Source organism: Leucopleurus acutus (genome assembly GCF_964270905.1).
Source record: "Leucopleurus acutus genome assembly, chromosome: 17".
Classification (NCBI taxonomy): domain Eukaryota; kingdom Metazoa; phylum Chordata; class Mammalia; order Artiodactyla; family Delphinidae; genus Leucopleurus; species Leucopleurus acutus.
The window spans coordinates 81,041,535-81,062,718 of NC_139159.1; the positions used below are offsets into that span (position 1 = coordinate 81,041,535).

The 21,184-nt window shown below is 50.4% G+C and overlaps 1 protein-coding gene across 3 annotated transcripts in view; it reads right to left on the reverse strand.

Moving 5' to 3' along the window:
* Positions 1–21,184, reverse strand: part of TRAPPC9 (trafficking protein particle complex subunit 9) — a 509,341-nt gene that overhangs the window by 380,540 nt on the left and 107,617 nt on the right. For all 3 annotated transcript variants that reach the window (XM_082858827.1, XM_082858825.1, XM_082858826.1), the window contains 4 exons: positions 20,342–20,468; positions 12,040–12,185; positions 4,488–4,573; positions 1,218–1,344 (listed from right to left, as the gene is read on the reverse strand). In XM_082858827.1, coding sequence (XP_082714953.1) covers positions 1,218–1,344; positions 4,488–4,573; positions 12,040–12,185; positions 20,342–20,468 — 486 coding nt within the window. The remainder of the gene's footprint in view (positions 1–1,217; positions 1,345–4,487; positions 4,574–12,039; positions 12,186–20,341; positions 20,469–21,184) is intronic.

Sequence of the window (21,184 nt, forward strand, 5' to 3'; positions counted from 1 at the left end):
ACTTCCAGTCCAGAGATGACATGACCACACTTGCCCTGTGGAAAGGTCACGTGGCTGCAATATGGAAAGAGTGAGGGCAGAAACACCAGTCCTGATGCTTCTGTGACAAACTCTAGCAGAGGGTCCTGTTCTGTCAGAGCAGAGCGGCTGTGGAGGTGGAGAGGGTGCGGATGACACGGTCAGTGCTGTAGGGGGCAGTGAGGAGGAATAGGAGAAGGGAAGGATGACTCCCAGTGCCCGGGCAGGGCAACTGGCCAGACGGCAACGCCCTCACTGGAACAGGACCACGGCAGGAGGGGAGCTTGGGGGATGAGGTGACGGGCTCCGGCTGGGACATGCTGTATGTGACGTGCCCACGAGACAGCCAAGAAGATGGGTGGGAAGCGGCTGGATGTGCAGGTCCAGGAAAGGGGTCTGGACAGGAGACGTGGCCCTGGGAATCAGCAGCATGGGGATGGGACCTGAGGCCAGGAAAGTAGATGACTCTGATGGGGCTGCTGAGAGACAGCAGGTGGAGAAAGGAGGGGAGGAGAGAGGAAGGGCGGGAGGGGGTGGGGGAGGGAGGAGAGGCAAGGGGAAGCAGGAGGGAGGGAGGGAAGGACAGAGCTGGGTGCAGATTGAAGGGTCGGGCTGAAGAATAAGTGTCTGCAGAAGACACTGCCCCACATGACAGGCAGGAGAGGCAGCAGAGACGCGAGGGTGGCCAGGCGAGCGCACCCAGGAAGGGGGCGGGCAGCGGTGCCCAAGGCTGCTGGGCAGTGGAGCTGGACAAAAGCTGAAATGTAGGCACCGGATTTAGCCGGGAATACTGCCGGTGGCCTCAGCGACAGCAGCTTTTGTGAGGTGACGGCTGGATGTGCAGGACGCGGTGGGTTAGAGAACCAGCACAGAGGTGGAAGAGTGGATTCAGCGTGTCCAGACAGCTCTCTGAAGAGGTCTGCTCGGAAGGAGAGACAGCAGATGAAGCCACAGAGAGAGGAAATCGTGGGCTCGGGGTGCGGGGGGGCAGGGGGTTTAACTGCAGTGGGAGGACCTTGGAGCGTGTTTGCAGGCTCCGGGGAAGACAGACAGGAGTGCGGGGGGTGCCCTCCACATCCCGCACGCTCTACATGGTTCGTGGCGTGTCCCGAAGCACCGCCATCCATCCGTGACCTGTTAACGGGCGAAGACCGGAATGTCGGGCAGCACAGGAGCCAGCAGCCCCCGAACCTGCTTACCATTCACAGCAATCGTCCCCGTCGTCTGCGGGACCCCAACAAGCGTCACTGGGTAAAGACCAGACTCAGCCGGGAGGGAGAGCGCCGCGGGGAGAGATTCAAACTCAACTCCACTCGTGAGCAGCCCCTGGAGCAGGTGACAGAGGACGGCAATGAGCACGGCCCTAACCCAATCCCAAAGCCACCGCTCTTGGTCGGTCCCCATCGGCCCCCGAGCATGGTGCCTCGCCCACAGGAGAGCCCCGGGACTCTCAGAAGGAAAAGGCTCATGAGCGGCTCTTATAAAAGTCCACAGGGAATTGTAGAGATGTCCTCAAAGTGCGATGAACACAAAACAATCTCAAAGTGGACAGCACTGTGGGGGCTTGAACGACAATTCCATCTTTAATATTAGCCCCGCTTGATGTATTTTTAATATTTGTTCTGCTTTCTTGTTTTACCAAGTTGGAATGTAAATGAAAAGAAAAAATATTTTATTTAGAAACAAAATGAAAAACATGAAGTGTGGAAATAGATCATCAGTTAATATCCTTCCACCGGTGCATCTGTGAATTACCAGTTCATCTCACTAAGCACCCGGCCGTATGCTTGACGGCGAACGAGACGGGCTCCCTGGCCTCCAGGAGCTGCCCCATGATTGCAGGACCTCTCCGCGCTCAGGACCTTCTCCTCAACACTGTAACAGAGGCCCCATCCAGCACAACAGCCAAGAGAAGAAAGAAACGGCATGAAAACAATTATTCACACACACAAAAACTGTGGAACCTACGAGGAAAACTGAACTAACAAGGGCACTTAGCCAAGTAACAAAGTCAGTATTAAAAAAGCAAAAGTATTTCTATAATCTAGCACTAAACAAAACATATTAGAAAATAAAATACTGCAAATACCATTAACAAGAGACCAAAAACATCCCCTATCTTGGAATAAGTCTAATGAGTGGTCTGTGAGATTCCCGCGCTGAAATCTACAGAAGATGGCTGAGATACATTAAAGAAGACCTAAATGTAGGAGGGATCCTGGATTCTTCCCAAGGGGGTTGTTTTCTGCAGTGCTATGGTCGAAGCAGTCCTGAAGCTCTTTTAGGGCTATCCCAGGAGCGAGCAGCTGAGAAGCGTGCTAATGTTGCTGTGCGCCCAGGTTCTCACACTGGAGGGAAGGACGCGGATGTGGAATGCAGGAAGGCGAGAAGGACCCTACGGAGACGGACTAGAATTGGAGGGATGGCTGTGAAGTCAGATGTGTGAAGTCTGTATCTGTACTGTGTATATGCATGTCTAAGGGCACATGTATATGTATGTACACACACGTGCAGATGTATGCATGTAGGTACGTGTGTAAGCACGTGTCTATGTGTGCATGCATGCAGACTTTTCCTAACCCTGTCTACAGAAAGCACCCAGAAGCAAAGGCTCTCCAATAACAATGAGCACACCTGCGCCCAGAGTCTGAGCAAAAGCATGAAATGATCTAACCATGTGTGAAACAGATGTAGTGGCCAAGAATGGAAGCAGAGAAACCAATTAGATGGCTATTGTCTCCAGGCAAAATATATTGGCATTTGATTTCTTTTTAAAATAGCTAAAGCAAATATGGCCAACTGTGAGCATTTGCTAAATGTGAATGGTGGATGTACAAGGGCTTATTATTCCCTGTAACATTTCATATGCTTGAAATATTCCATAATTTAATTTTTAAATTCTGAACATGATTTGTGGGCTATCTCCTAGTGATAACTTATTTTATTCTTTGTTCTTCCTCATTTTTTATAAAAGCACATATTACTTTTCAGCCAGATGTAAATGAAAGCTTCTTTTTAAGACTAAAAATATGTATAAGAAAGAATAGCAGGCATATGATACTTTAAGCACTTCGGGGGAAATTCTCTAAACAACTATTATTCCTGGTTTAGGCCAAGAGACAGACAGTCACTAAAGGGCCTGACCAAGAGCTAAGCCCTAAGGTTGGCACATTCTTGTGCAACCGGAGGAGGAGGGAACACTCATCCTTACAGGTCATTCTTGGAGTGACCTCAGGGTGGTAAGCTTAATATTCAGCTGAATTTCTAAGAGCTCCAACAGATTTGGGAAAACCATGTCTCACGCCGGAGGCCTAAACATCATCTTCAATAACTCCCAGTCTGCCTCTGAGCTCTCACTCACCCTGTGTCCTCAGTGGGGCCTCCCCTAACTCTCCACGCGGCTCCTGCAGCCCCTCACGCACCCCACCACGGCTCTGACCAAGGTCACGGCAGAGGCCAGGCCTGACGCGTGGCACGGGCCCTCAGCAGGACACCTGTACGGACAGCCCACCTCCCACCCTGAAAATGAGTCATAAAACCCCAAAGGAAGGCATCGCCCAGCTCAGCACCATCCTTCACACAATGCCGAAAATTTACAAAGTGGTTCTATACAGTAGTAAGCATAGAGAAGACTTGAGGACTGGAATCCACCCGACGGCAGAGGGCTCCGCTCTGGAAACACTAGGTCTAGCTTGGTGAGCCGTATGAACCTCCTTCCCGCTCACTGCAGAATTAGGGGAGCAGTTCCAATGGACAGCACTGCAAAAGGTGAGCCTCTAACGCCGTACACAAACACAGAAACGGAACATCAGATTTCAAACCCAAGGGAAACTTCGTATTAGCAGTGCAGCCGTTTATTCTCTTACGAATAAAGAGCTCGCTCTTCCCTTAGGCCTTGATCATCTTATCATCTTGTAGCAGTGCAGTAACAATGATATTGAGTGGTGGGCTCAATACAGGGTTTGTAACCTTGCTAATCTCATGTAAATTTCAATATAATTATTTCAAATCTTATATGCAATCAACTAAGCTCTGTGTATGTTCAAATCCGAGATGTCTCTGTTCATTGACTCACACGTCTCACTGCGTACCAAGCACTAAAGACATGGGAATGTCAAGATGTAGTCTTCACTCACAAGAAGATTATAATCTTTGGCAAAACAAATATTAAAAACAGACATAGGGTTTCCCTGGTGGCGCAGTGGTTGAGAGTCCGCCTGCCGATGCAGGGGACACGGGTTCATGCTCCGGTCCGGGAAGATCCCACATGCTGCGGAGCGGCTGGGCCCCTGAGCCATGGCCGCTGAGCCTGCGCGTCCAGAGCCTGTGCTCCGCAACGGGAGAGGCCACAGCAGTGAAAAAAACAGACATAGATTGTAGGCAGTATGCCTGAAATATTAAGTAAAAAACTTATTTTAATGGTAAGTTGATGTCTAGCCCCAAAGGGTCAAATGATTTATGATACATACCATGTTTTCAACTCGGAGTTCAAACGGCATTGGGTTATATACCATCAGCTGAACTTCACACACATCTCCTTGAACCCACTGGAAATCTAGAAATACATACACACAGAAGAGTCCACGTTTTAGCTGGTGTTTCTGCACGTTTCACATGGTTTCAGATTACTCCCTGGCAATTTATTTTTCCAGTGAAGCAGTGGGCACTGCGATCATCCTGAGATACACAGTTTAAAGCTATTTTACTGCTACCTTTCTGCAATGCAAAGCACATCATCCCTGCCACTTGGGTGCCTTGTGACTGATGCTTCCCTCCCTCAGCGCCAAGCGCAGCTGCACGAAACTGGAATCAATCCAGACAGCACTATTCTTGGTGTAGAGCCATACGTCACACAGACCTTTGCGGGCCCAGACGCTGTTACTTAGGAAGGTGGCACTGTAGTCAATTTTAAGTGGCACATAGCGTGGTTTCCCTTTCCCCTCCCTAAGTTTGTGAGAGAAGACGGTGGCTTCTCCTCCCTGTCCACTCCCAGGTCAGCTGCAGTCCAACATCTACGGGAGGCAGAATTCTGAGATAACCCCCGAGACTCCCGACCCCTGGTGTACATGCTGTGTCATCCTCTACCCCTGAGTGTGGAGATGACGATAGGCTATGTTATATAACAAAGGGGAAGGGGGCTTCCGTATGTGATGAAGGCCCCCCAAGCAGTAGGCTTTGACTTAATCAATGGGAGATTATCCTAGGAGAGCCTGGCCTACTCAGGTGAGCCCTTGGAAGGGAACATACCCATCCTGAGTGAAAAGATTCAAAGCATGAGAGGATGCACGGAGGAGGCCATGTGGCCAGGACCCAAGCACGGCTGCTATGAGCTGAAAGTGGTCCAGCTGACAGCCAGCAAGAGAACAGAGACGTCAGTCCTACAACCACAAGGAATGGATGAAGAACCTGAGGGAGACTGGAAACAGATCCTTCCCAGTTGAGCCTCCAGATGAGAACACAGCCCCACCTGACACCTGGATTTCAGCCTGCAAGACTCTGAGCAGAGGACCTAGCTAACACATGCTGGACTCATGACAGTAACAGTGAGAAAATAAACTTGTGTTCTTTAAGCCACTAAATTGGTGGTCATCTGTTACACACAAAAGAAAAGTAATACGGTCCCCATCCCCACTCCACTGCCCTCTCCTCCCCTTAAGAGTCTCCATTAGGCAAACTGGAAGGGGCTTCAGAACCAAGTAACACGTGTTGGGCAGGAGGTACTGTCCAGCCCTTGGAAGGCTGTCTCTTACTCTTCATAATGACCTGGTGAGGTAGATATTACAATCCCACTGTTACAAGGCAGGTACTCAAGGTCCAAAGAGTTAATAAACGTGCTGGGAATCAGACAGCCAGTAAGTGGGGCAGCAGGGATTCAAGCCCAGGTCTTTGAACTCAGAGAAGTATCTAGACTGGACAGTGGTGGTTAAAGGGTTATTTCTACAGTAGACACTAAGATTTACTGATTAGAGTTCTTCAGCTTTCACAGGCTTTCATAAAGACACCATTTTTCCCAAACACTTCACACCAGGTCCCCTGCACAGAGACTAAGACAGGTTGCACCAAACCTATGGCATCCTGAAATTGCATGCATTGAAGAAGGAGCCCACCAGGTGAGTTAGTTTTCAAAATGCTTGCACAAGCAGGTACCCATCTGAGCCTCTTGACAATACAGTGAAGCAGTCAGCAGAGCACATGTCACCCTCATTCACCAACAAGGAACACTGAACCGTCCACCATCGATGGCCCTAATGAATGAGGCAGCCGAGTCCAATCTCCGTGTGCCTGGCCCCAAAGCCTCTGCTGCTCCCAGGCCGCTGCTCTCCCCCCGCTGGCTCCAGAAACCCACCTCTCTTCACCCAGCCTCAGGCTGAGAACCTCTGCGGGAGGGAGGGGCCACAGAAGTCCTTCTGCAGAGACACGGTGCTCCCACCCCCATCTTCAGCGGCATCACTGAGCCCATCACTGCCTCAGCGGCCAGCACCCCAGCCCTTCCTCACTGCCAATGAAAATGTCATTTGTTTTAACAGCTTGCTATGCCTGATAACGAAGGAACTGTTTGTCTTCTCTACCATGGTCAAATAACCATCATTTCAAAATTCATTTTCCTGGGGTTCTGAAAGGAATCGTTTATACTTGCACAGTCCTAGTCACTAAAGGTAAACCTAAGATAAATCCCTGATTACAGGAATAGTTATTTGTCTGAGAGGAGATCATCTCCTTCCTAAGCCTTAGTGTGTCAAAGCACACGGTGGGGGCTTCCCTGGTGGCGCAGTGGTTGGGAGTCCGCCTGCCGATGCAGGGGACACAGATTCATGCCCTGGTCCAGGAAGATCCCACATGCCGCGGAGCGGCTGGGCCCGTGAGCCATGGCCGCTGAGCCTGTGCGTCCGGAGCCTGTGCTCCGCAACGGGAGAGGCCAAAGCAGTGAGAGGCCCGCGTACCGCAAAAAAAAACCAAAAAACAAAAAGAAGCACACGGTGGGGCCCCTTCCTCGATATTTTGTCCCAGAAACCACAGGAAGGAACAGCACTGAAGGCTACGAAACACCCTCTGTATCAGGCCCTCTGCACACTGTATTGCACGGCCCCCATGTGTGTTCTTGGCCGTGGACAAACAACATCTTTCGGTGGCTTTTGTTGACAAGCTCCTCTCTTTCCACCACACTGGCTGGACCCATCTGGCGGGTGACACTCCTGATTTCTCACGGCGTCCCCAGCACCTTGGACAGTGCACACAGCGCTGCTCAGAGCCTATGAGAAAGGCTGCAGGATACTTCAGGAACATAATCTCACTTGACCCTCAGAAGAATCCTCCTAGTGAGCTTCTGGTGCCCGGTCTCTGTAGACGGCACAACTGCAGCCCAGGGAGGCCCGGCAGCAGCCCAAGGCCATCTGACAGCTCCGGCCTGGCCAGGCCACCAAGCCTCCTCCGGGGCAGCTGTCGAGCCGGGCGAGAAGCCCGGCTCCACCACCAAGTCCTGGCACAAATTAGGCTCAGGACATGTACAGCCATCACCTCGGCGTGGAGTCTAACTCGGACGACAGAGATGCTAGCAACACACAGATGGAAAGACTGATAAATTATTCCAAGATAGCGTGGAAAATGGTCGTCTCAGGAACTGCCCTCAAGGGTTTCTCCTTCTCTAATATTCTGTGCCCCTTGCTGTGATAACTCCCCCAATTATAAGATTCATTTATAGAGATTGGGATTCTAGGTTAAAGACGTGCGATTCTTCAAACCTCCAGGCAGGTCCTCGCTGATGAGTCTGTTGCTAAAAAGATACTAGAAGCCACAGAATATAAATTACATGTTCGTACCCATGGGTCTTCAACAAATAACATGCATCTTGGCCGAAGTTTCTGTTATCTCCCCAGAAATCTTGCGTCATCCACTGGATTTGTCCTCAGCCCAGATGAACAGGTGCTTCTTTCTCACTGGTACGAGGAGCCGTATTTAAAGGAAAAGGTCCCTGGGCTTTGAGTCACAAACCATGGACATAGCCTGAGCTCTGTCCTTACTAGCTACCTGACCTAGGGCAGGAATTTACACTCACTCAGTTGTAATGTTCTCATCTGTAAGTTGGGAACACAACACTTGCAGCATCACACGGTCATGAGAATCGCTGGATAAGGTGGAAGCCCTCTGCAGCAGATGCAGGGTGCTCTTTTCATGAAAGGAAGCCTCAGCAGTTTCTGAAGATCAGAGAGGAAGAAAATCAAGAGGAAAGGCCAGCTGCATGGGCAGTGACCCTGCAGCCACACTGTGCCAGGCTTGGGGGCCACATTCTGCTTAACGCTGTCCCTGTCTCCAATTTCCTCATAATTTTTGAACAAGGGGGCCCCACAAATCATGCAGCTGGTCCTGAGAAGGAGTCTCACTCTTCCAGTCCCCCAAATCGTCTCTGGAAGTTTCTCTAAACAAAATGGGTGAAAGTTTCCTAAAATGTCCTTTAGGGGAGAAAGCTTATCATCAACCCTAACGAGACCCAAAAAGACCAGCCAGAGACTCCTAGGAGGTCCAAGAGACAAGCCTCATTAACTCTGTAATGACAGGTCCAGGTCCACCCAGGGGAAAAGGGGCCCAGAAAGTGACCTGCCCACCATCGAGAAACGGTGAGACTCGGACTGGAACAAGCCCCACCCCCCACACCTCCAAAGAGGTCAAAGGAGGCACCCGCGCTGGCAGACGCGCACTGCTCACCAGCACGCGCTGGAGCAGCCCGGGACCCGGCCTCCCTGCTCGACCACGATGTCCCCCCGGCTCCCCTGCTCCCAGACTCCCCAGCATGCTCTCCAGAGCAGAGAAACAGTAAGTAGGGAGGCTGGGGCTGTCTTTCAAAACCGACAGACTGAAATGAGAATGTCAAAGCAGGTCAGTGCTTTGTGACCACCTAGAGGGGTGGGATAGGGAGCGTGGGAGGGAGGGAGACGCAAGAGGGAGGGGATATGGGAACACATGTATATGTATAACTGATTCACTTTGTTATAAAGCAGAAACTAACGCACCATTGTAAGCAATTATACTCCAATAAAGATGTAAAAAAAAAAAAAAGACTTGCCTTCACACAACAGAGTGCCCGCAGGGGGCGGGCCTGCCCCCCTGACAACCAGGAAACAGTTGCAGCTGGTCACTCGTTCTTTTTCACAGACATTTACTGCTCGCCCTTTGCTGCACCATGGAGAGGGGGCCACAGCCCCTGCCACCGCCACCACCGCAGCCCAGGCTGCCACAGCTGTGGTCACCCTGCACCACAGCCGCCAGTACCACCCAGGGGACCCCCAGGAGTGGAATGGCCCCTGCCTTCCTGCACCTTCACCCCCACCGGGGAGACCCTCATGGCAGCCGGCTGGCAGGGAAGTCAGGGAAACGTTCAGCCCGAGCAGCACAGGGGGAATGGCGGGTAGGGGTCAGAGGACTAGGAGGCAGTGCCTGACCTCCGATGCACATCTGTGTGCGCTGACTTGTTTCGCCCTTACAATGCCTGGCGAGTGACAGGGGCAGCCACGCCTACGCGATGGATGCAAGAACAAAAGAGCAAAACCATTTCCCGGGATGCAAAGGGAAAACGTTCAAACAACATCAGGGCAAGTTCAGAATCCTGGCGTTTCAAATATATTTAGTTACTACCTGTCACTTGCCTCTAACTTCTATGTACACCTCACGACAGCAAGGACCACGCCTGCACTTCTCACCGTTAGAACCCACAGGGCTGGGCTGCCGCATGCCTCACACACAGGGAAACTCAGGGGAGTTCACTGATGGATGAGAGAAGGAGCCAATGAACCAATGAAGGACTGAACTAAGAGACACGCACGCGTGCACGCACGCACGTCAAGGCTGTAGCATGCTATATGCTTAGGGCTTCTGCTTTCAGAAATGTACCAGAATTTACAATCAGATGCTATTTTTTAAGGGCATCACCCCATATTTCTTCCTTTATTTTCTTGTTTTAACTAGAGCCCTCCGAGCCACACCTTAGAAGCCCACCTGCTCGTCTGGGCCAGCTCTGCTTCCTGAGCCTCCGGGAGGCCTTCCTAAGTCTCAGCTCGTCCCATACATATGATCTCCCCAAACTCAACAGGTGAGTCCCAGGTGCTGCTGGCGGCGGACCTAGTTTCAGAGCGCTAGGATAGTCAACTTCCCGGGTATTACCGCCTTGCTGTCGAAGCTGACCTGGAGGATGCGGGAGGTGGGCAGCTGTGTGTTATCATTGACTGAGGCCCATGCCAGGCGTGCTGCACACATTAGGGAAAGCTGGAGGGCCCTGGTTAGAACAGCACACTTGACCTGAAAAATTGGGAGTTTCTCATTTCTCTGAGTTTGCTTCTTCATCTGGAAAAGGGAGGTAAAAATTACTTCCTCCAAAAATACTAGGAAAACTAACTGAGCTAAAATGTGACAGCATTATACAAAGCACAACTTGAATCAAAGAAATGGTGAGCGTTACCGGAAAGCACAGGGTCGTTTTAGCACTCCTGCCCTCACTATGCCCTCGTCTTAGGGAACAGCTTAGAAACACTCATTTTTCAAGGTGTTCAGGTGGTTTAATACTTGTGAGTGAGGTTTTTTATGAGATCTTTATAGACTCCAAGAAACTCTCCTGCTGGCGTGAATGTAAGGAATCTCCACCGAGGCTATGGGTTGTGCGTCGTGCTTGGCCTTGAGCTCCACGGTACGGGGCAAAGGCTCTGCTGTGCAGCCAGTTACCCACCCGGAATCTCAGCTTCCTTGTCTGTAAAATGGGGTCACACCATCCACCCCACTCCTTCATTCACTCCACACTGGGAGGACAGGAACATAAACAGAGGGACGCATCTAGGTGCTGTGAAGGGCAACCGGCAGTGAGGGGAGAGTGGGGAGAAGTGGCCCGTGAGGTGCGGGTCAGAGGCAGCCTCTCTGAGCGGGGCCCGCAGAGTGAGCGAGGTGGGCAGGGGGTGAGCTCTAGGCAGAGGCGCAGCGAGCCCTGAGACTGGAACGAGACAGCACGTCCAAAGAACAGAAAGCAGCCGCGTGGCTGGAGCCGAGGGGCACGAGTGGAAAGGTGGGAGGTGAGCGGGAAAGGCAGAAAGAGCGTGGCTGGCGCTGTCAGGAGAGCCCGCCGCCCGGCTACGGGGTGTGACAGGACACGTGCATCCTGGGAAGAAGGGCCTCATGAGGTCAGGACGCCTTCGCCTACATCAGGGCTAAGAAGTTAAAGGAGGAAAAAGGACAGAAGGAGAAGCGAGCGCTGAGTTGCAAAAGCTTCGCACGACTTCTACCGAAACCCCAACCAGTGACGGGCCTCTCAGTCCTTTAACTCTGTCACTGCGACTTGCAGGCACCACGATCTCAAAATGCGAGGGGCCCGAGGAGGGAAAGCTGGCCAGGAATGAGGCCTGCAGCACGGCCAGGCTTTGGGAAGGACACGGAGGGAGCCCTGGGGTCCGCGGTGAGGAAGGAGAGGTGTGGCCGTGGGCTGGGACATGGCCGGGGAGCCGAGCACACAGAAGGGCACACTGGAGATTCTCAGGAACGCGTGTTCCGCTCCCGGTCAACCCCGAGACCATCTCATCTCCCCTTGCTGAGTCACCAGGCATCTCGGAAGTGGCGATCGTTAGTGCGCTACAAAACAAGCGCTGTCAGCGTTCAAAGGGGAAAATGCTACGAGGTCCTTATGCCCCAGTCGGTCCTGAACATAAGTCAACCTTTAATCTCCTTTGATGATTCAGAAGTTACTCCAGGCCTTGGGAAATCACCCTAATCTCCTAGTACCTCTCTTCTGTAGTTTACATAAGTCTCAGATAACAGAGGTCTTCTGGTTTCTAGAACTTCCACAAAAACTGCCTTTTACAAAATAGATATCAAAAAGTCAGGTCTATAGGCAAATGGCCTGGCTAAGGTAGCAAACTGAATAAACCTGTATGAGGGTATATACACACGTGCACGAATGAACTGCAGTCAAGTCTCAAGCTTTAAAATCTAGGCGAGCCACCAGGAGCTGGGCAGCAGAGCACAGCCAGCAAGCCAGGATGGGCGGCCTACCTATTTTCCTGTTCCGCTCCTCCCCACGGTTGTGTGCGATGATCGGTGAGTAGATGAAGGGGCTCTTGGTCGACACGCTCTGGCCCAGCAAGCTTTTCATTTTCTGTGGCCGGAGGCTGGCAGGAAGGTTCAACAGTTTCACATGCCTGTGGTTCCAAAGGGAACAAAAATACGTCAGCTGCCTGTTCGCTTGGGTTCAGGGTAAATACGACCAGGTATCGGATGTTAGAACGACAGTAAATCAAGCAGCAGATAAACTGAGGGGAGGAAAAGTACTCAATTTCACAGAACGAAGTGGAAGAAGGCTGCACACAACCGCTCCAGACCATCCCAGGGAGAGAAGACATCCACGCCGGGCAGCAGCCACGCCCCTGGGCCACTGCACTGCGGCCAGAGGGGCCGCTGGAAACTGGTGACAGCAGGAGACAGTACACCCTTCAACCCCAGCACCTGTGACCTCCCTTGGGAGCAGCTGGGCAAGACAGGGCTCAGGGTCTGGAAAGCCCCGAGGCCTGAGGCTGAAGGGACAGGGTCGGGGAAGGGCTGGAAGGTGGGCGGGACCCTTACTGCTCCTCCCTCCCCATCTGCAGCCCCTTTGCAGGAGGTAAGGCCGGAGGGTGGCGAGGGGAAACAGCGCACGTCCCTCGAGGGAGACAAACCACTTGAAGCAGTGCGCTGGCCTCCAGCTCTCTCCCTTCCTCTGTAGGGCCGCAGGTGGACGTGGCCTGGATCGCTGAGTAACCTCAGGGAGGCCAGCCACCCTGGAGAACTCACTGTCCAAATGGTATCAGACTCTGTGAGTGGGACTTAAATCTGGGTTGCAGTGAGGGCTAATTTTTCTGAGATTTTAGGGATAATTTCTCTGCCACAGCACAGGCTAACCTATACTGACTATATATATACCCTATAGAGACCCCTCACGGAATCCACAAAATCACGCCTTTCTCAGCTGAAGGACTCCCAGCCATCTAGGGCAACCCTACCCGGCACACAGGCAACCCCAACTCACTCAACCGTCACTGACAGCTCCCCGAGCCCAGCCCCGGGAGAGTGAGGGTCACATGCGTGACTCCCACCTATGCCCACAACGATGTCAGGAAGCAGATGGTGCTTGCACACCAAAGCCTTTCAACAAGGGTTGTATCTTGCACACCTTCTCTGACTCTTCTTGTCGTTGCAGACCCCTCCGGCATGCTCTTCTCATGCGGGATCAGAATCACTTTGTTTTCTATTTGTTGCAGTTCAGTGGTGAGCTTTCCAAGGACAGGGGTACCCAGGGCCCCATTTGCCTCTCCAGTACTGGTGCAATACTTCAATGCAGAGCTCTCGATAAATGTTGCATGAATAAACTCCCAAAAGCTGGATTTCAACCTCAGCTTCCAAATCTTCCAAAACCATATATTTAAGGCTAAGCAGTTTATCCCTAACAGTTGCAAATCCCAGCCCTTTGTGCACATTCAAAAACTACCAGCTGCGCTGCACTGGGACGAGGGCGGGCAAGCCTTCGCACTGGCCGAGATGCCACGTCTGATGTGCATCTAACACCCACCACATCCAACCCAGGGGGATTCGCCTGCTCCTGAGAAGCAGCTTCAACAGACACAGACCTGACTGCAGTCTGAAGGACCTACCAGCTGGGCAACGGGCACAGATGGCTTCATCTCCCTGGACCTCAACTCTCTCACTTATGAAATAGGAAAAATAATCGGCACCTGATAATGCTCTGCAGAAGGAGGACACCCCCCTTCCCCGGTTCCATGTTTCCATGAGGAGGGACATCCTTAGGGTAGTGGTCCTAACCTCGCTCTTGCCCACCCTCACTCCTTCCAAGGGAGGTGGTGAATTTGGAAGGAGAACCAGCGTGTGCACCTCTCAGGCCCTGCCGAGAGCACGTATTCAGTCCTGCTCTCTGCACGGACGGAACAGGGCCTGTCTCACGAAAAAGCACACCGTCACCCGGCTCTGCCAGAGGCTGGGGCACAGGTGGATAGCCCTGAGCCACTGCCATCCACCTGAGACAGACGCTTCTTTCTGCTGATTCCAAACTCAGGCAGAGAAGGGGAGTGGTCTGAAGCAGAAACCTTCGTACCTTCGCAGGGTACTTTGAGGACTGAGTTAACATGCGTCAAGCACCTGTAATAGTGCCTGTCACCTAGCAGGTGCACAAAAGCCTTTCTCTTTCCTCCCTAAAACAACACTCGTTTACAGGCACAGAGAGCCAAGTACCTGCGCAAAGGTCACAACACCGCACCGGGACAAAGAAGCGAAGTGTTGGTCCCAGTGATGCTGAGAGCAGCCTGGGAACCTCAGACCAGCACCGTCCGCTCGAGCCTTTAAGTTTACTCATCTGTAAAATGATACCATTTTCTTGCAACACAAATAGCATTCTACTCTGTGCCACCGTCGCCACCTAAAAATGAGATGTCATCTGTGATTCTAGGAATCATGTACACAAGCACAGAAATTCCAGATCACATAAAAGCTCATTAAAATATGCAGAGGAATTCTGAGGGCGTGGTCAGCCAGAAAAGTAACCGACAAGCTGTCATGGCATTCATTCATAACTCAAAATCTAGCATCAAATGTCTGTTTATAAAATGTACCCAGAAAAACAATCATTCAAGGCACCTGACCTAAAGGAAATATAATTCATTTAGCATAAATTTCTGTGGAACTAATAATATTATATTTGGTTTATGAAGCTGCCAACAGTAAAGCAGAATTCCAGGGATGAAGTGTCCAAACCAAGGATTATTTTTAGGGATTCCACTTGGAAACAGTTGACATTTTAAAATCTGACTTCTCAGTATACCGTGGCTAATTAGGACCATGCAAAGCAGTGGTGGAACACTAATTAGGAAAGTGATATAAAACATATTGGTGGGAAGAATGACACAGGAAAAAAACAGCTCACTTTTTCTTTCTTGGTTTTTAATTCCTCAAGCTTATTCACAGGGGAGACATATCTAAGAACCTCCCGGGGCTTCCCTGGTGGCGCAGTGGTTAAGAATCCACCTGCCAACACAGGGGACACGGGTTCGAGCCCTGGTCCAGGAAGATCCCACATGCCGTGGAGCAACTAAGCCCATGCGCCACAACTACTGAGCCTGTGCTCTAGAGCCCGCGAGCCACAACTACTGAGCCCACGCGCCACAACTACTGAAGCCCACACGCCTAGAGCCCACGCTCTGCAACAAGAGAAGCCACCGCAATGAGAAGCCCGCACACCACAACAAAGAGTAGCCCCTGCTCGCCACAACTAGAGAAAGCCCACGTGCAGTGACGAAGACCCAATGCAGCCAAAAATAAATAAAATAAAATAAAATAAATAAATTTATTAAAAATAAAAGAACCTCCTGGATATCTCTGCACAGATGGGCAATGGCCAAAACTGGCCACACCTTCCACATTTGGAACAACGTGAGGTCATCCACTGTCTCAAGTCCGGGCATGACGGAGACAGCTGGAGAGGACCCACCACGCCAGCCAGGGCAGTGGTGCAAGGCTTCCCACTCGGACTCCCCATCGACACCACACATTTCTCATTTTCTTCGAGAAGCTCAGGTTTGAGGAATTTGTAAGGAGGTTATGGGCCTGGCGATTACACCAAGTGAGACAGAAGATTCAGGACGTGGCTGTGAACCTGGTGAGATCACGGAGCCGCATCCTGATGGGCATCCGGGAGGCTGGCCTTGCCCTGCTTCACAAACCAAGAAAAACTGCCCTGATAGCGTGGCCTCTCAGCCCCTTTTTGAATAAACACCTGAAATCCTTCCTCAAATACAATTAACTTAAAAGCTGGAGTTTTAAAAGTACCAAGGCCACTCAAAACGACTCCAAGCTCATCCTGACTGGAGGGTTTCGATCCTTATCAACTAAAGCAGCCTCATCCACCCTGGCTCTCTGCCAGGCTGAAGCTCAAGGTCAGCTCATCAAAGAAACAATCAGTTCATACCCACCCCACCCCCGTCTCACCCCAAATTAAAGACCCACTGGTTTCCTGTAAATGGCATCTAAACTCTACCCCAATTTCTTCTTTAATAATTCACAACTTGTGAACAATCTACAGAATTATTAGTGGCTTTTGCGTACATTATTGTTTTTGTGAATTCTGTAAGGAGTAACATGAACTTCCCTCTGCTTTAACTCTGGACAGTAGTAACGGATATGGGTTTGGCAGTCTCCTGGCACATGGGATCTTGGCATGTTGACCATCACTGAGTCCCTGGCCCTTAGCATTGAGCCAAGCACATCTTAGGCACTCTATAAATATCTGATTAGTTGAATTTCAGAACAGAATTAAAACAGGGATCTATATTGGCCCTTTTTTTAAATTAAATTGCATCGTGATTACTTGACACAACTTTTGGGGGAACCCAGTTCATGCTCCCATGCTACACAGAACAAGTAAATATTTTCCTATAAATTGATGAAATGCCTTTATTGTCAAAAACAAGGAAAGTCCTCACCAGAAAAAAAGGCTCCACTCATCTCTTCCAAATCCAGAAGTATAAATATGAGGCACCACTAACATTAAATTAGCTCATGTCTAACAATTCTATTCAGCAAGTCTGATCATTTACTTATGAATATGGACATTTTTCAGGAGCTTCGGTCTTCAAAGCCCTTCCTATAGCTACAGGGGGTGTCTTGCAATGACTGACTTGAATTTTTGTTTTGAATTAAACTGACTTAAACATTAAGTCCATGTTTTCCAGGCATAGGTCCTTGAAACATTTGGTTAGAACATTAAAATAGTCCCAGACTAGTTTTCTAAGAAAAAACATTGGCCGGGTCCATGGGTACTGTGTCAGCCCTCTCCAGAGAGAGACGAGGAACACTGATTGTGTGAGAGAGCAACCATCCCACACGCAGTGTGGACACAACCATTCCACACAAAGTCACACAACACCTACCCTGCTCCAGGTCCTGACTGAACACCAGTAATATGGGTCTGCCACCCTCAGTCAGCATCACAGAGCACCTACCATCACCCTTTTTTTTCTCCTGAGAATATAACTTTGAATTCTCTGCTGCCTGACTCTTGCCAAAAGCTGACTTACAAGAAATCACCTTCATGAAGGAGTGCTTGATGTATAAACAGTCCGTCCGTTACGCTACGTATGGCTGGGACAGTCCAGACTGCTGTATTAGACTGCTCGTCAGTTAGCTGCTCAGGCTGCTCTAACAGAATACCATCATCCAGGCATCTTAAACAACAATACTCATTTCTCACAGTCTGGAGGCTGAAGTCTGAGACCAGTGTGCCGGCATGATCGGGTTCTGCTGAGGGCCCTCTCCCTGGCTCACAGACATGGTCACTGTATCCTCATGTGGAGAAGAGAAAGAGCTCTGGTCCCTTCATCTCCTTATAAGGGCACTAATCCCATCATGGGGGCCCCATCCTCGTGACCCCATCTAAACCTAATCAGCCCCCAAAGGCCTCACCTCCAAATATCATCCCACTGGGGTCAGGTCATTGGCAGATGAATTTTGGGGGGACACATACACACAGTCCACAGCAGAGCTGCATGTTTGGACCACACTGCTCTGTCCTCTGGGAGAGCTGGGTGTACCCAACCCCCTCTGGCATCAAGCCTGTAGTTTGCACTGAGGAATGCCACGAACAAAACAACAATGAGAACCTGCTTCAGATTTTTGTAGGGATATTTTTGAGGACATTATTCAATATGTTCCCTTTAAGAGAACCCACAAGAGGGGTTTCCACAAGCCTCCTTACTGTGAAGAGGTGTACTTCTCCAGTGTGACTGGTTTGTGTCTGCTTATGAGACAGAGAGTTTTGTAACCAATCACATTTCCTCCTATACCCATTGTTAGTTAATTATTGACATATGATTAATAGAATCATGCTTTTCCCCCATCTCCAGCCATTATGTAGGACCCTTACTCACCTTTCACTCTGGTGACTTTATTTTTAACATAACATTTCTATGAGCTGCCTCAAATGTTTTATGAAAACACGGCAAAATGTGTACCTGCATCACAATTACTTGAAACCATTCTGGGGCGAGCCCAGTTCATGCTAGACTAAGATCTGAAGGGCAAGCTTATTTGTTGATGAGAATAGATGGGAAAGAAGCTTCCTTCCCCTTTCTCTCCCGCCCCGGCAATTCAGCCATGAGTCCATTACAGAGGGCAAAGCCAGGTACGCATCTGAGCAGGCGACAGGGCAGAGGGCACGCTGGCCGGAGTGGGGCAAGAGGGGCCTGGGGGGCTGGGGCAGCAGCACAGCCTGGCCATCAGAGCTCCCCATGGGGAGGGAGGTCAACCTGATAACCACTGGTAACCAGCAGGGGAACTGACCAAATGAGTAACCATACTGAGGCTAATGGGAGACAGGTTTCCCCCAGTCTGAGAAGGGAGTTACAGATTTCAGAAAAGTAGAAGGATCCCCTAAGATGTTGGGTGGAACTGGAGGTATCAGTATGAACTCACGGTTTCCAATACACAGAAATAGATGCAGAAATAACCATGGACATGAACATGCAGTGAGTAACGTATGTATATAAATAGATATTGCCTCGTTCTATCCACTGCGAGCAGCAACACCCCAATGGTAAGGAGCACACACAGCACCCAGATCTTAACTTAAATTCCATTCTCCACTGAAAGGACCAGGGCTCTTGGAAGAAATGGCTAATGCAGGGCTGGGAGCAGGGACTCAGATCTGAGTCCATAACCCCAGGAGAGGCAGTGGAGAGCAAAGGGCATTTGTGGAGGCTCCTGAAAGAAAGAAGCTTCGTCTTTCCCCCACAGGTGTTGCCTCTCTCTTCTCCCGGACACTGCAGGATGAGGAGCTGCGGCTGCCCCCCTGATGCCACCCGGGGCCTGAGACTAAAGCCTCACTGCAGAGGGCACAGCTGAGAGGGGAGAGAAGACAGGTTCTGATGAGGTGGCCTGAAGCCTGGCCCCAGCCCTGCCCGAATCCCTCTCCTGGACTTTGTAGGTGTGTGTGCCATAAATTCCCTTTTGCCTAAGATAGTCTGGGTCAAGTATTCTGCCAACTGCTATGCAAAGAATTCTGATGGGTAGACCTGTTCATTCACCCAACACACATGAGCACCCAAGGGCTACAAAGACAAAGCCCTCTTCAGGTAGCCCTCAGTCAAAAAGAACAAAGATGTATCGTATAATCAAGTTCTGTAAATGAAACAGAAGAAAGACATAAGAGATACTGCTGGCTGGCTAACCCAGCACCATTTCTAACCCCCTTCTCCCTATCCCACCTACAGTACAGAGACTGGGAGAGTTAAACATGTATTTCCTCAGCCTCTCTTACAACTAGCGGTGGCCACGAGATGCACTCCTGGTCAAGGAGACTGGGGCAGAAGCCTACTATGAATCCGTCCAGATCATTTTTGCTTTCCTAGTAAACAGAAGATAGGTTCCCTGGCCCTGCCCCTTCTTCCTTCATCCTGTCTTGGATGTTGATGTGTTATCTGGAGCTGCAGCAGCCATTTGGTCATCAGGAGGTAAAGAAGGAGTTGCAGAGAGGCCACCTGTCTCCAAGTTCTTAATAAATAAGAAAAATCACCTCTTATTTGTGATCCACTGCTAGGTTTTCTACTCTTTGCATTGAAATAATTGGTAATTTATACAGAAGGTGTAATTATTTCTATCTGGGTGGCTCTAGAAAAAGGCTTTATGGAGGAGATAATCCTTGAACTACATCTTGAAAGATGCCTGAATGTCACCAGGCAGAGCAAGGGAGGGAAAGGCACTGCAAGCAGAAGGTGGAGCCCGAGCAGAGGAATGAAACCCGCCGCACATTCTGCCTACTCAGTGATTCCAGAAGGGTGTGCAGGGCTGGGGGTCCAGGAAGGGGCTCACAGTCAGTCTGGAGACAGAGCAGGCCGCAGATGGTCTTGTAAGCCACTCAAAGCAAGCGAGGTGCAGGCGCCCCCCCGGGCCTGTGCGCAGGGGTGAACAGTCTAGGAAAGTGGGCCCTACCGGATGCGGGTAAGTGCGAGCGCCACAAGGCCTGGTTGGCCTCCACTGCACAGAGGGCCACGTCTCGGCCATGGAACCGGGCAGACACGGGTTTGCGGGGCTCTGCCGGCAGACAAGCACGTGACCATGGCAGTTCTCCGATGGCCCTGGCCTGATTCTCTGGTCTATAAAACACACTTCACAGGCGATGGCTGCGACTTAACGAGATGACGGACCAGATACACAGCCAACCCAAACCAGGAACTCTTCTAAAGATCTGCATCCCTGATCAGACCACAGACAGACGCTGGGAGCGAAGCTCACCTTCCGCACCCCGGCCAGCCTGTCCTACCTGACGATGGGAAGTTTGGTGAAGGGCACCGGGGGCAGTGTGAGGCCATCGGGGAGGGTGATGAGCTCCATGGTTCCGGGACACTTGGAGGTATAGTTCTCCAGGCTTTGCGTCACATCCTTTTTTTCTGATGAGAAAATAAAAACAAAATAAAGGTTAATTAAACCAAAGAAAAGGGGGAGTGGGGGGGTTGTTTTGCTCTATTTTATTTTTTTGAGCAAAAATAAAATTCGTAACCCAAATACTTAACAGTCCAGTGAGTCCAGTCTTCTGAGAGAAATAAAGGGGCAGCGACCAAGAGACAAAAAGAAAATAGCAGCTTTATTCAATTTACTTAAATAATCACTAGCAGCTGCTCCACTTAAGGGCCTGTGGATAAAAAGGAAATTAAGTCACCATCTTCTAGGAGGTTTCATTTTCCAAGATAATAAATCCTTATCAAATTCCAAGAAGGTCAATGGGCAGGCAGGACTGGAGAATATTTTATTACTTAATAAATATTTTTCCAGCAATTACTAGGTACCAAGCAAAATGCCAGGCCCTGTCCCCAAGGAGTGTACAGTCCATCTGTATAACAGATATTTAAGCAAATAATTACAAACCAGTATTTTTATGTAAAAGTAGAGTTTTGTGAGATAAGGCTGGTTTTCTCCACCCCATCCCTGTCCCTTTCACTAGGAGGGAGGAGAAGAGGATGCAGGTAATAGTGAATAATGTTTGCTTATCACCCATGACGCACCCTAGACACATGCTCACGGGCTCTGTAACACTCCGGAGCTCAAGGGCACTTCCTGCTGGAAAACTCGAAGTAACTCGGAAAGGCAGGCATCACTGTGCCCATTT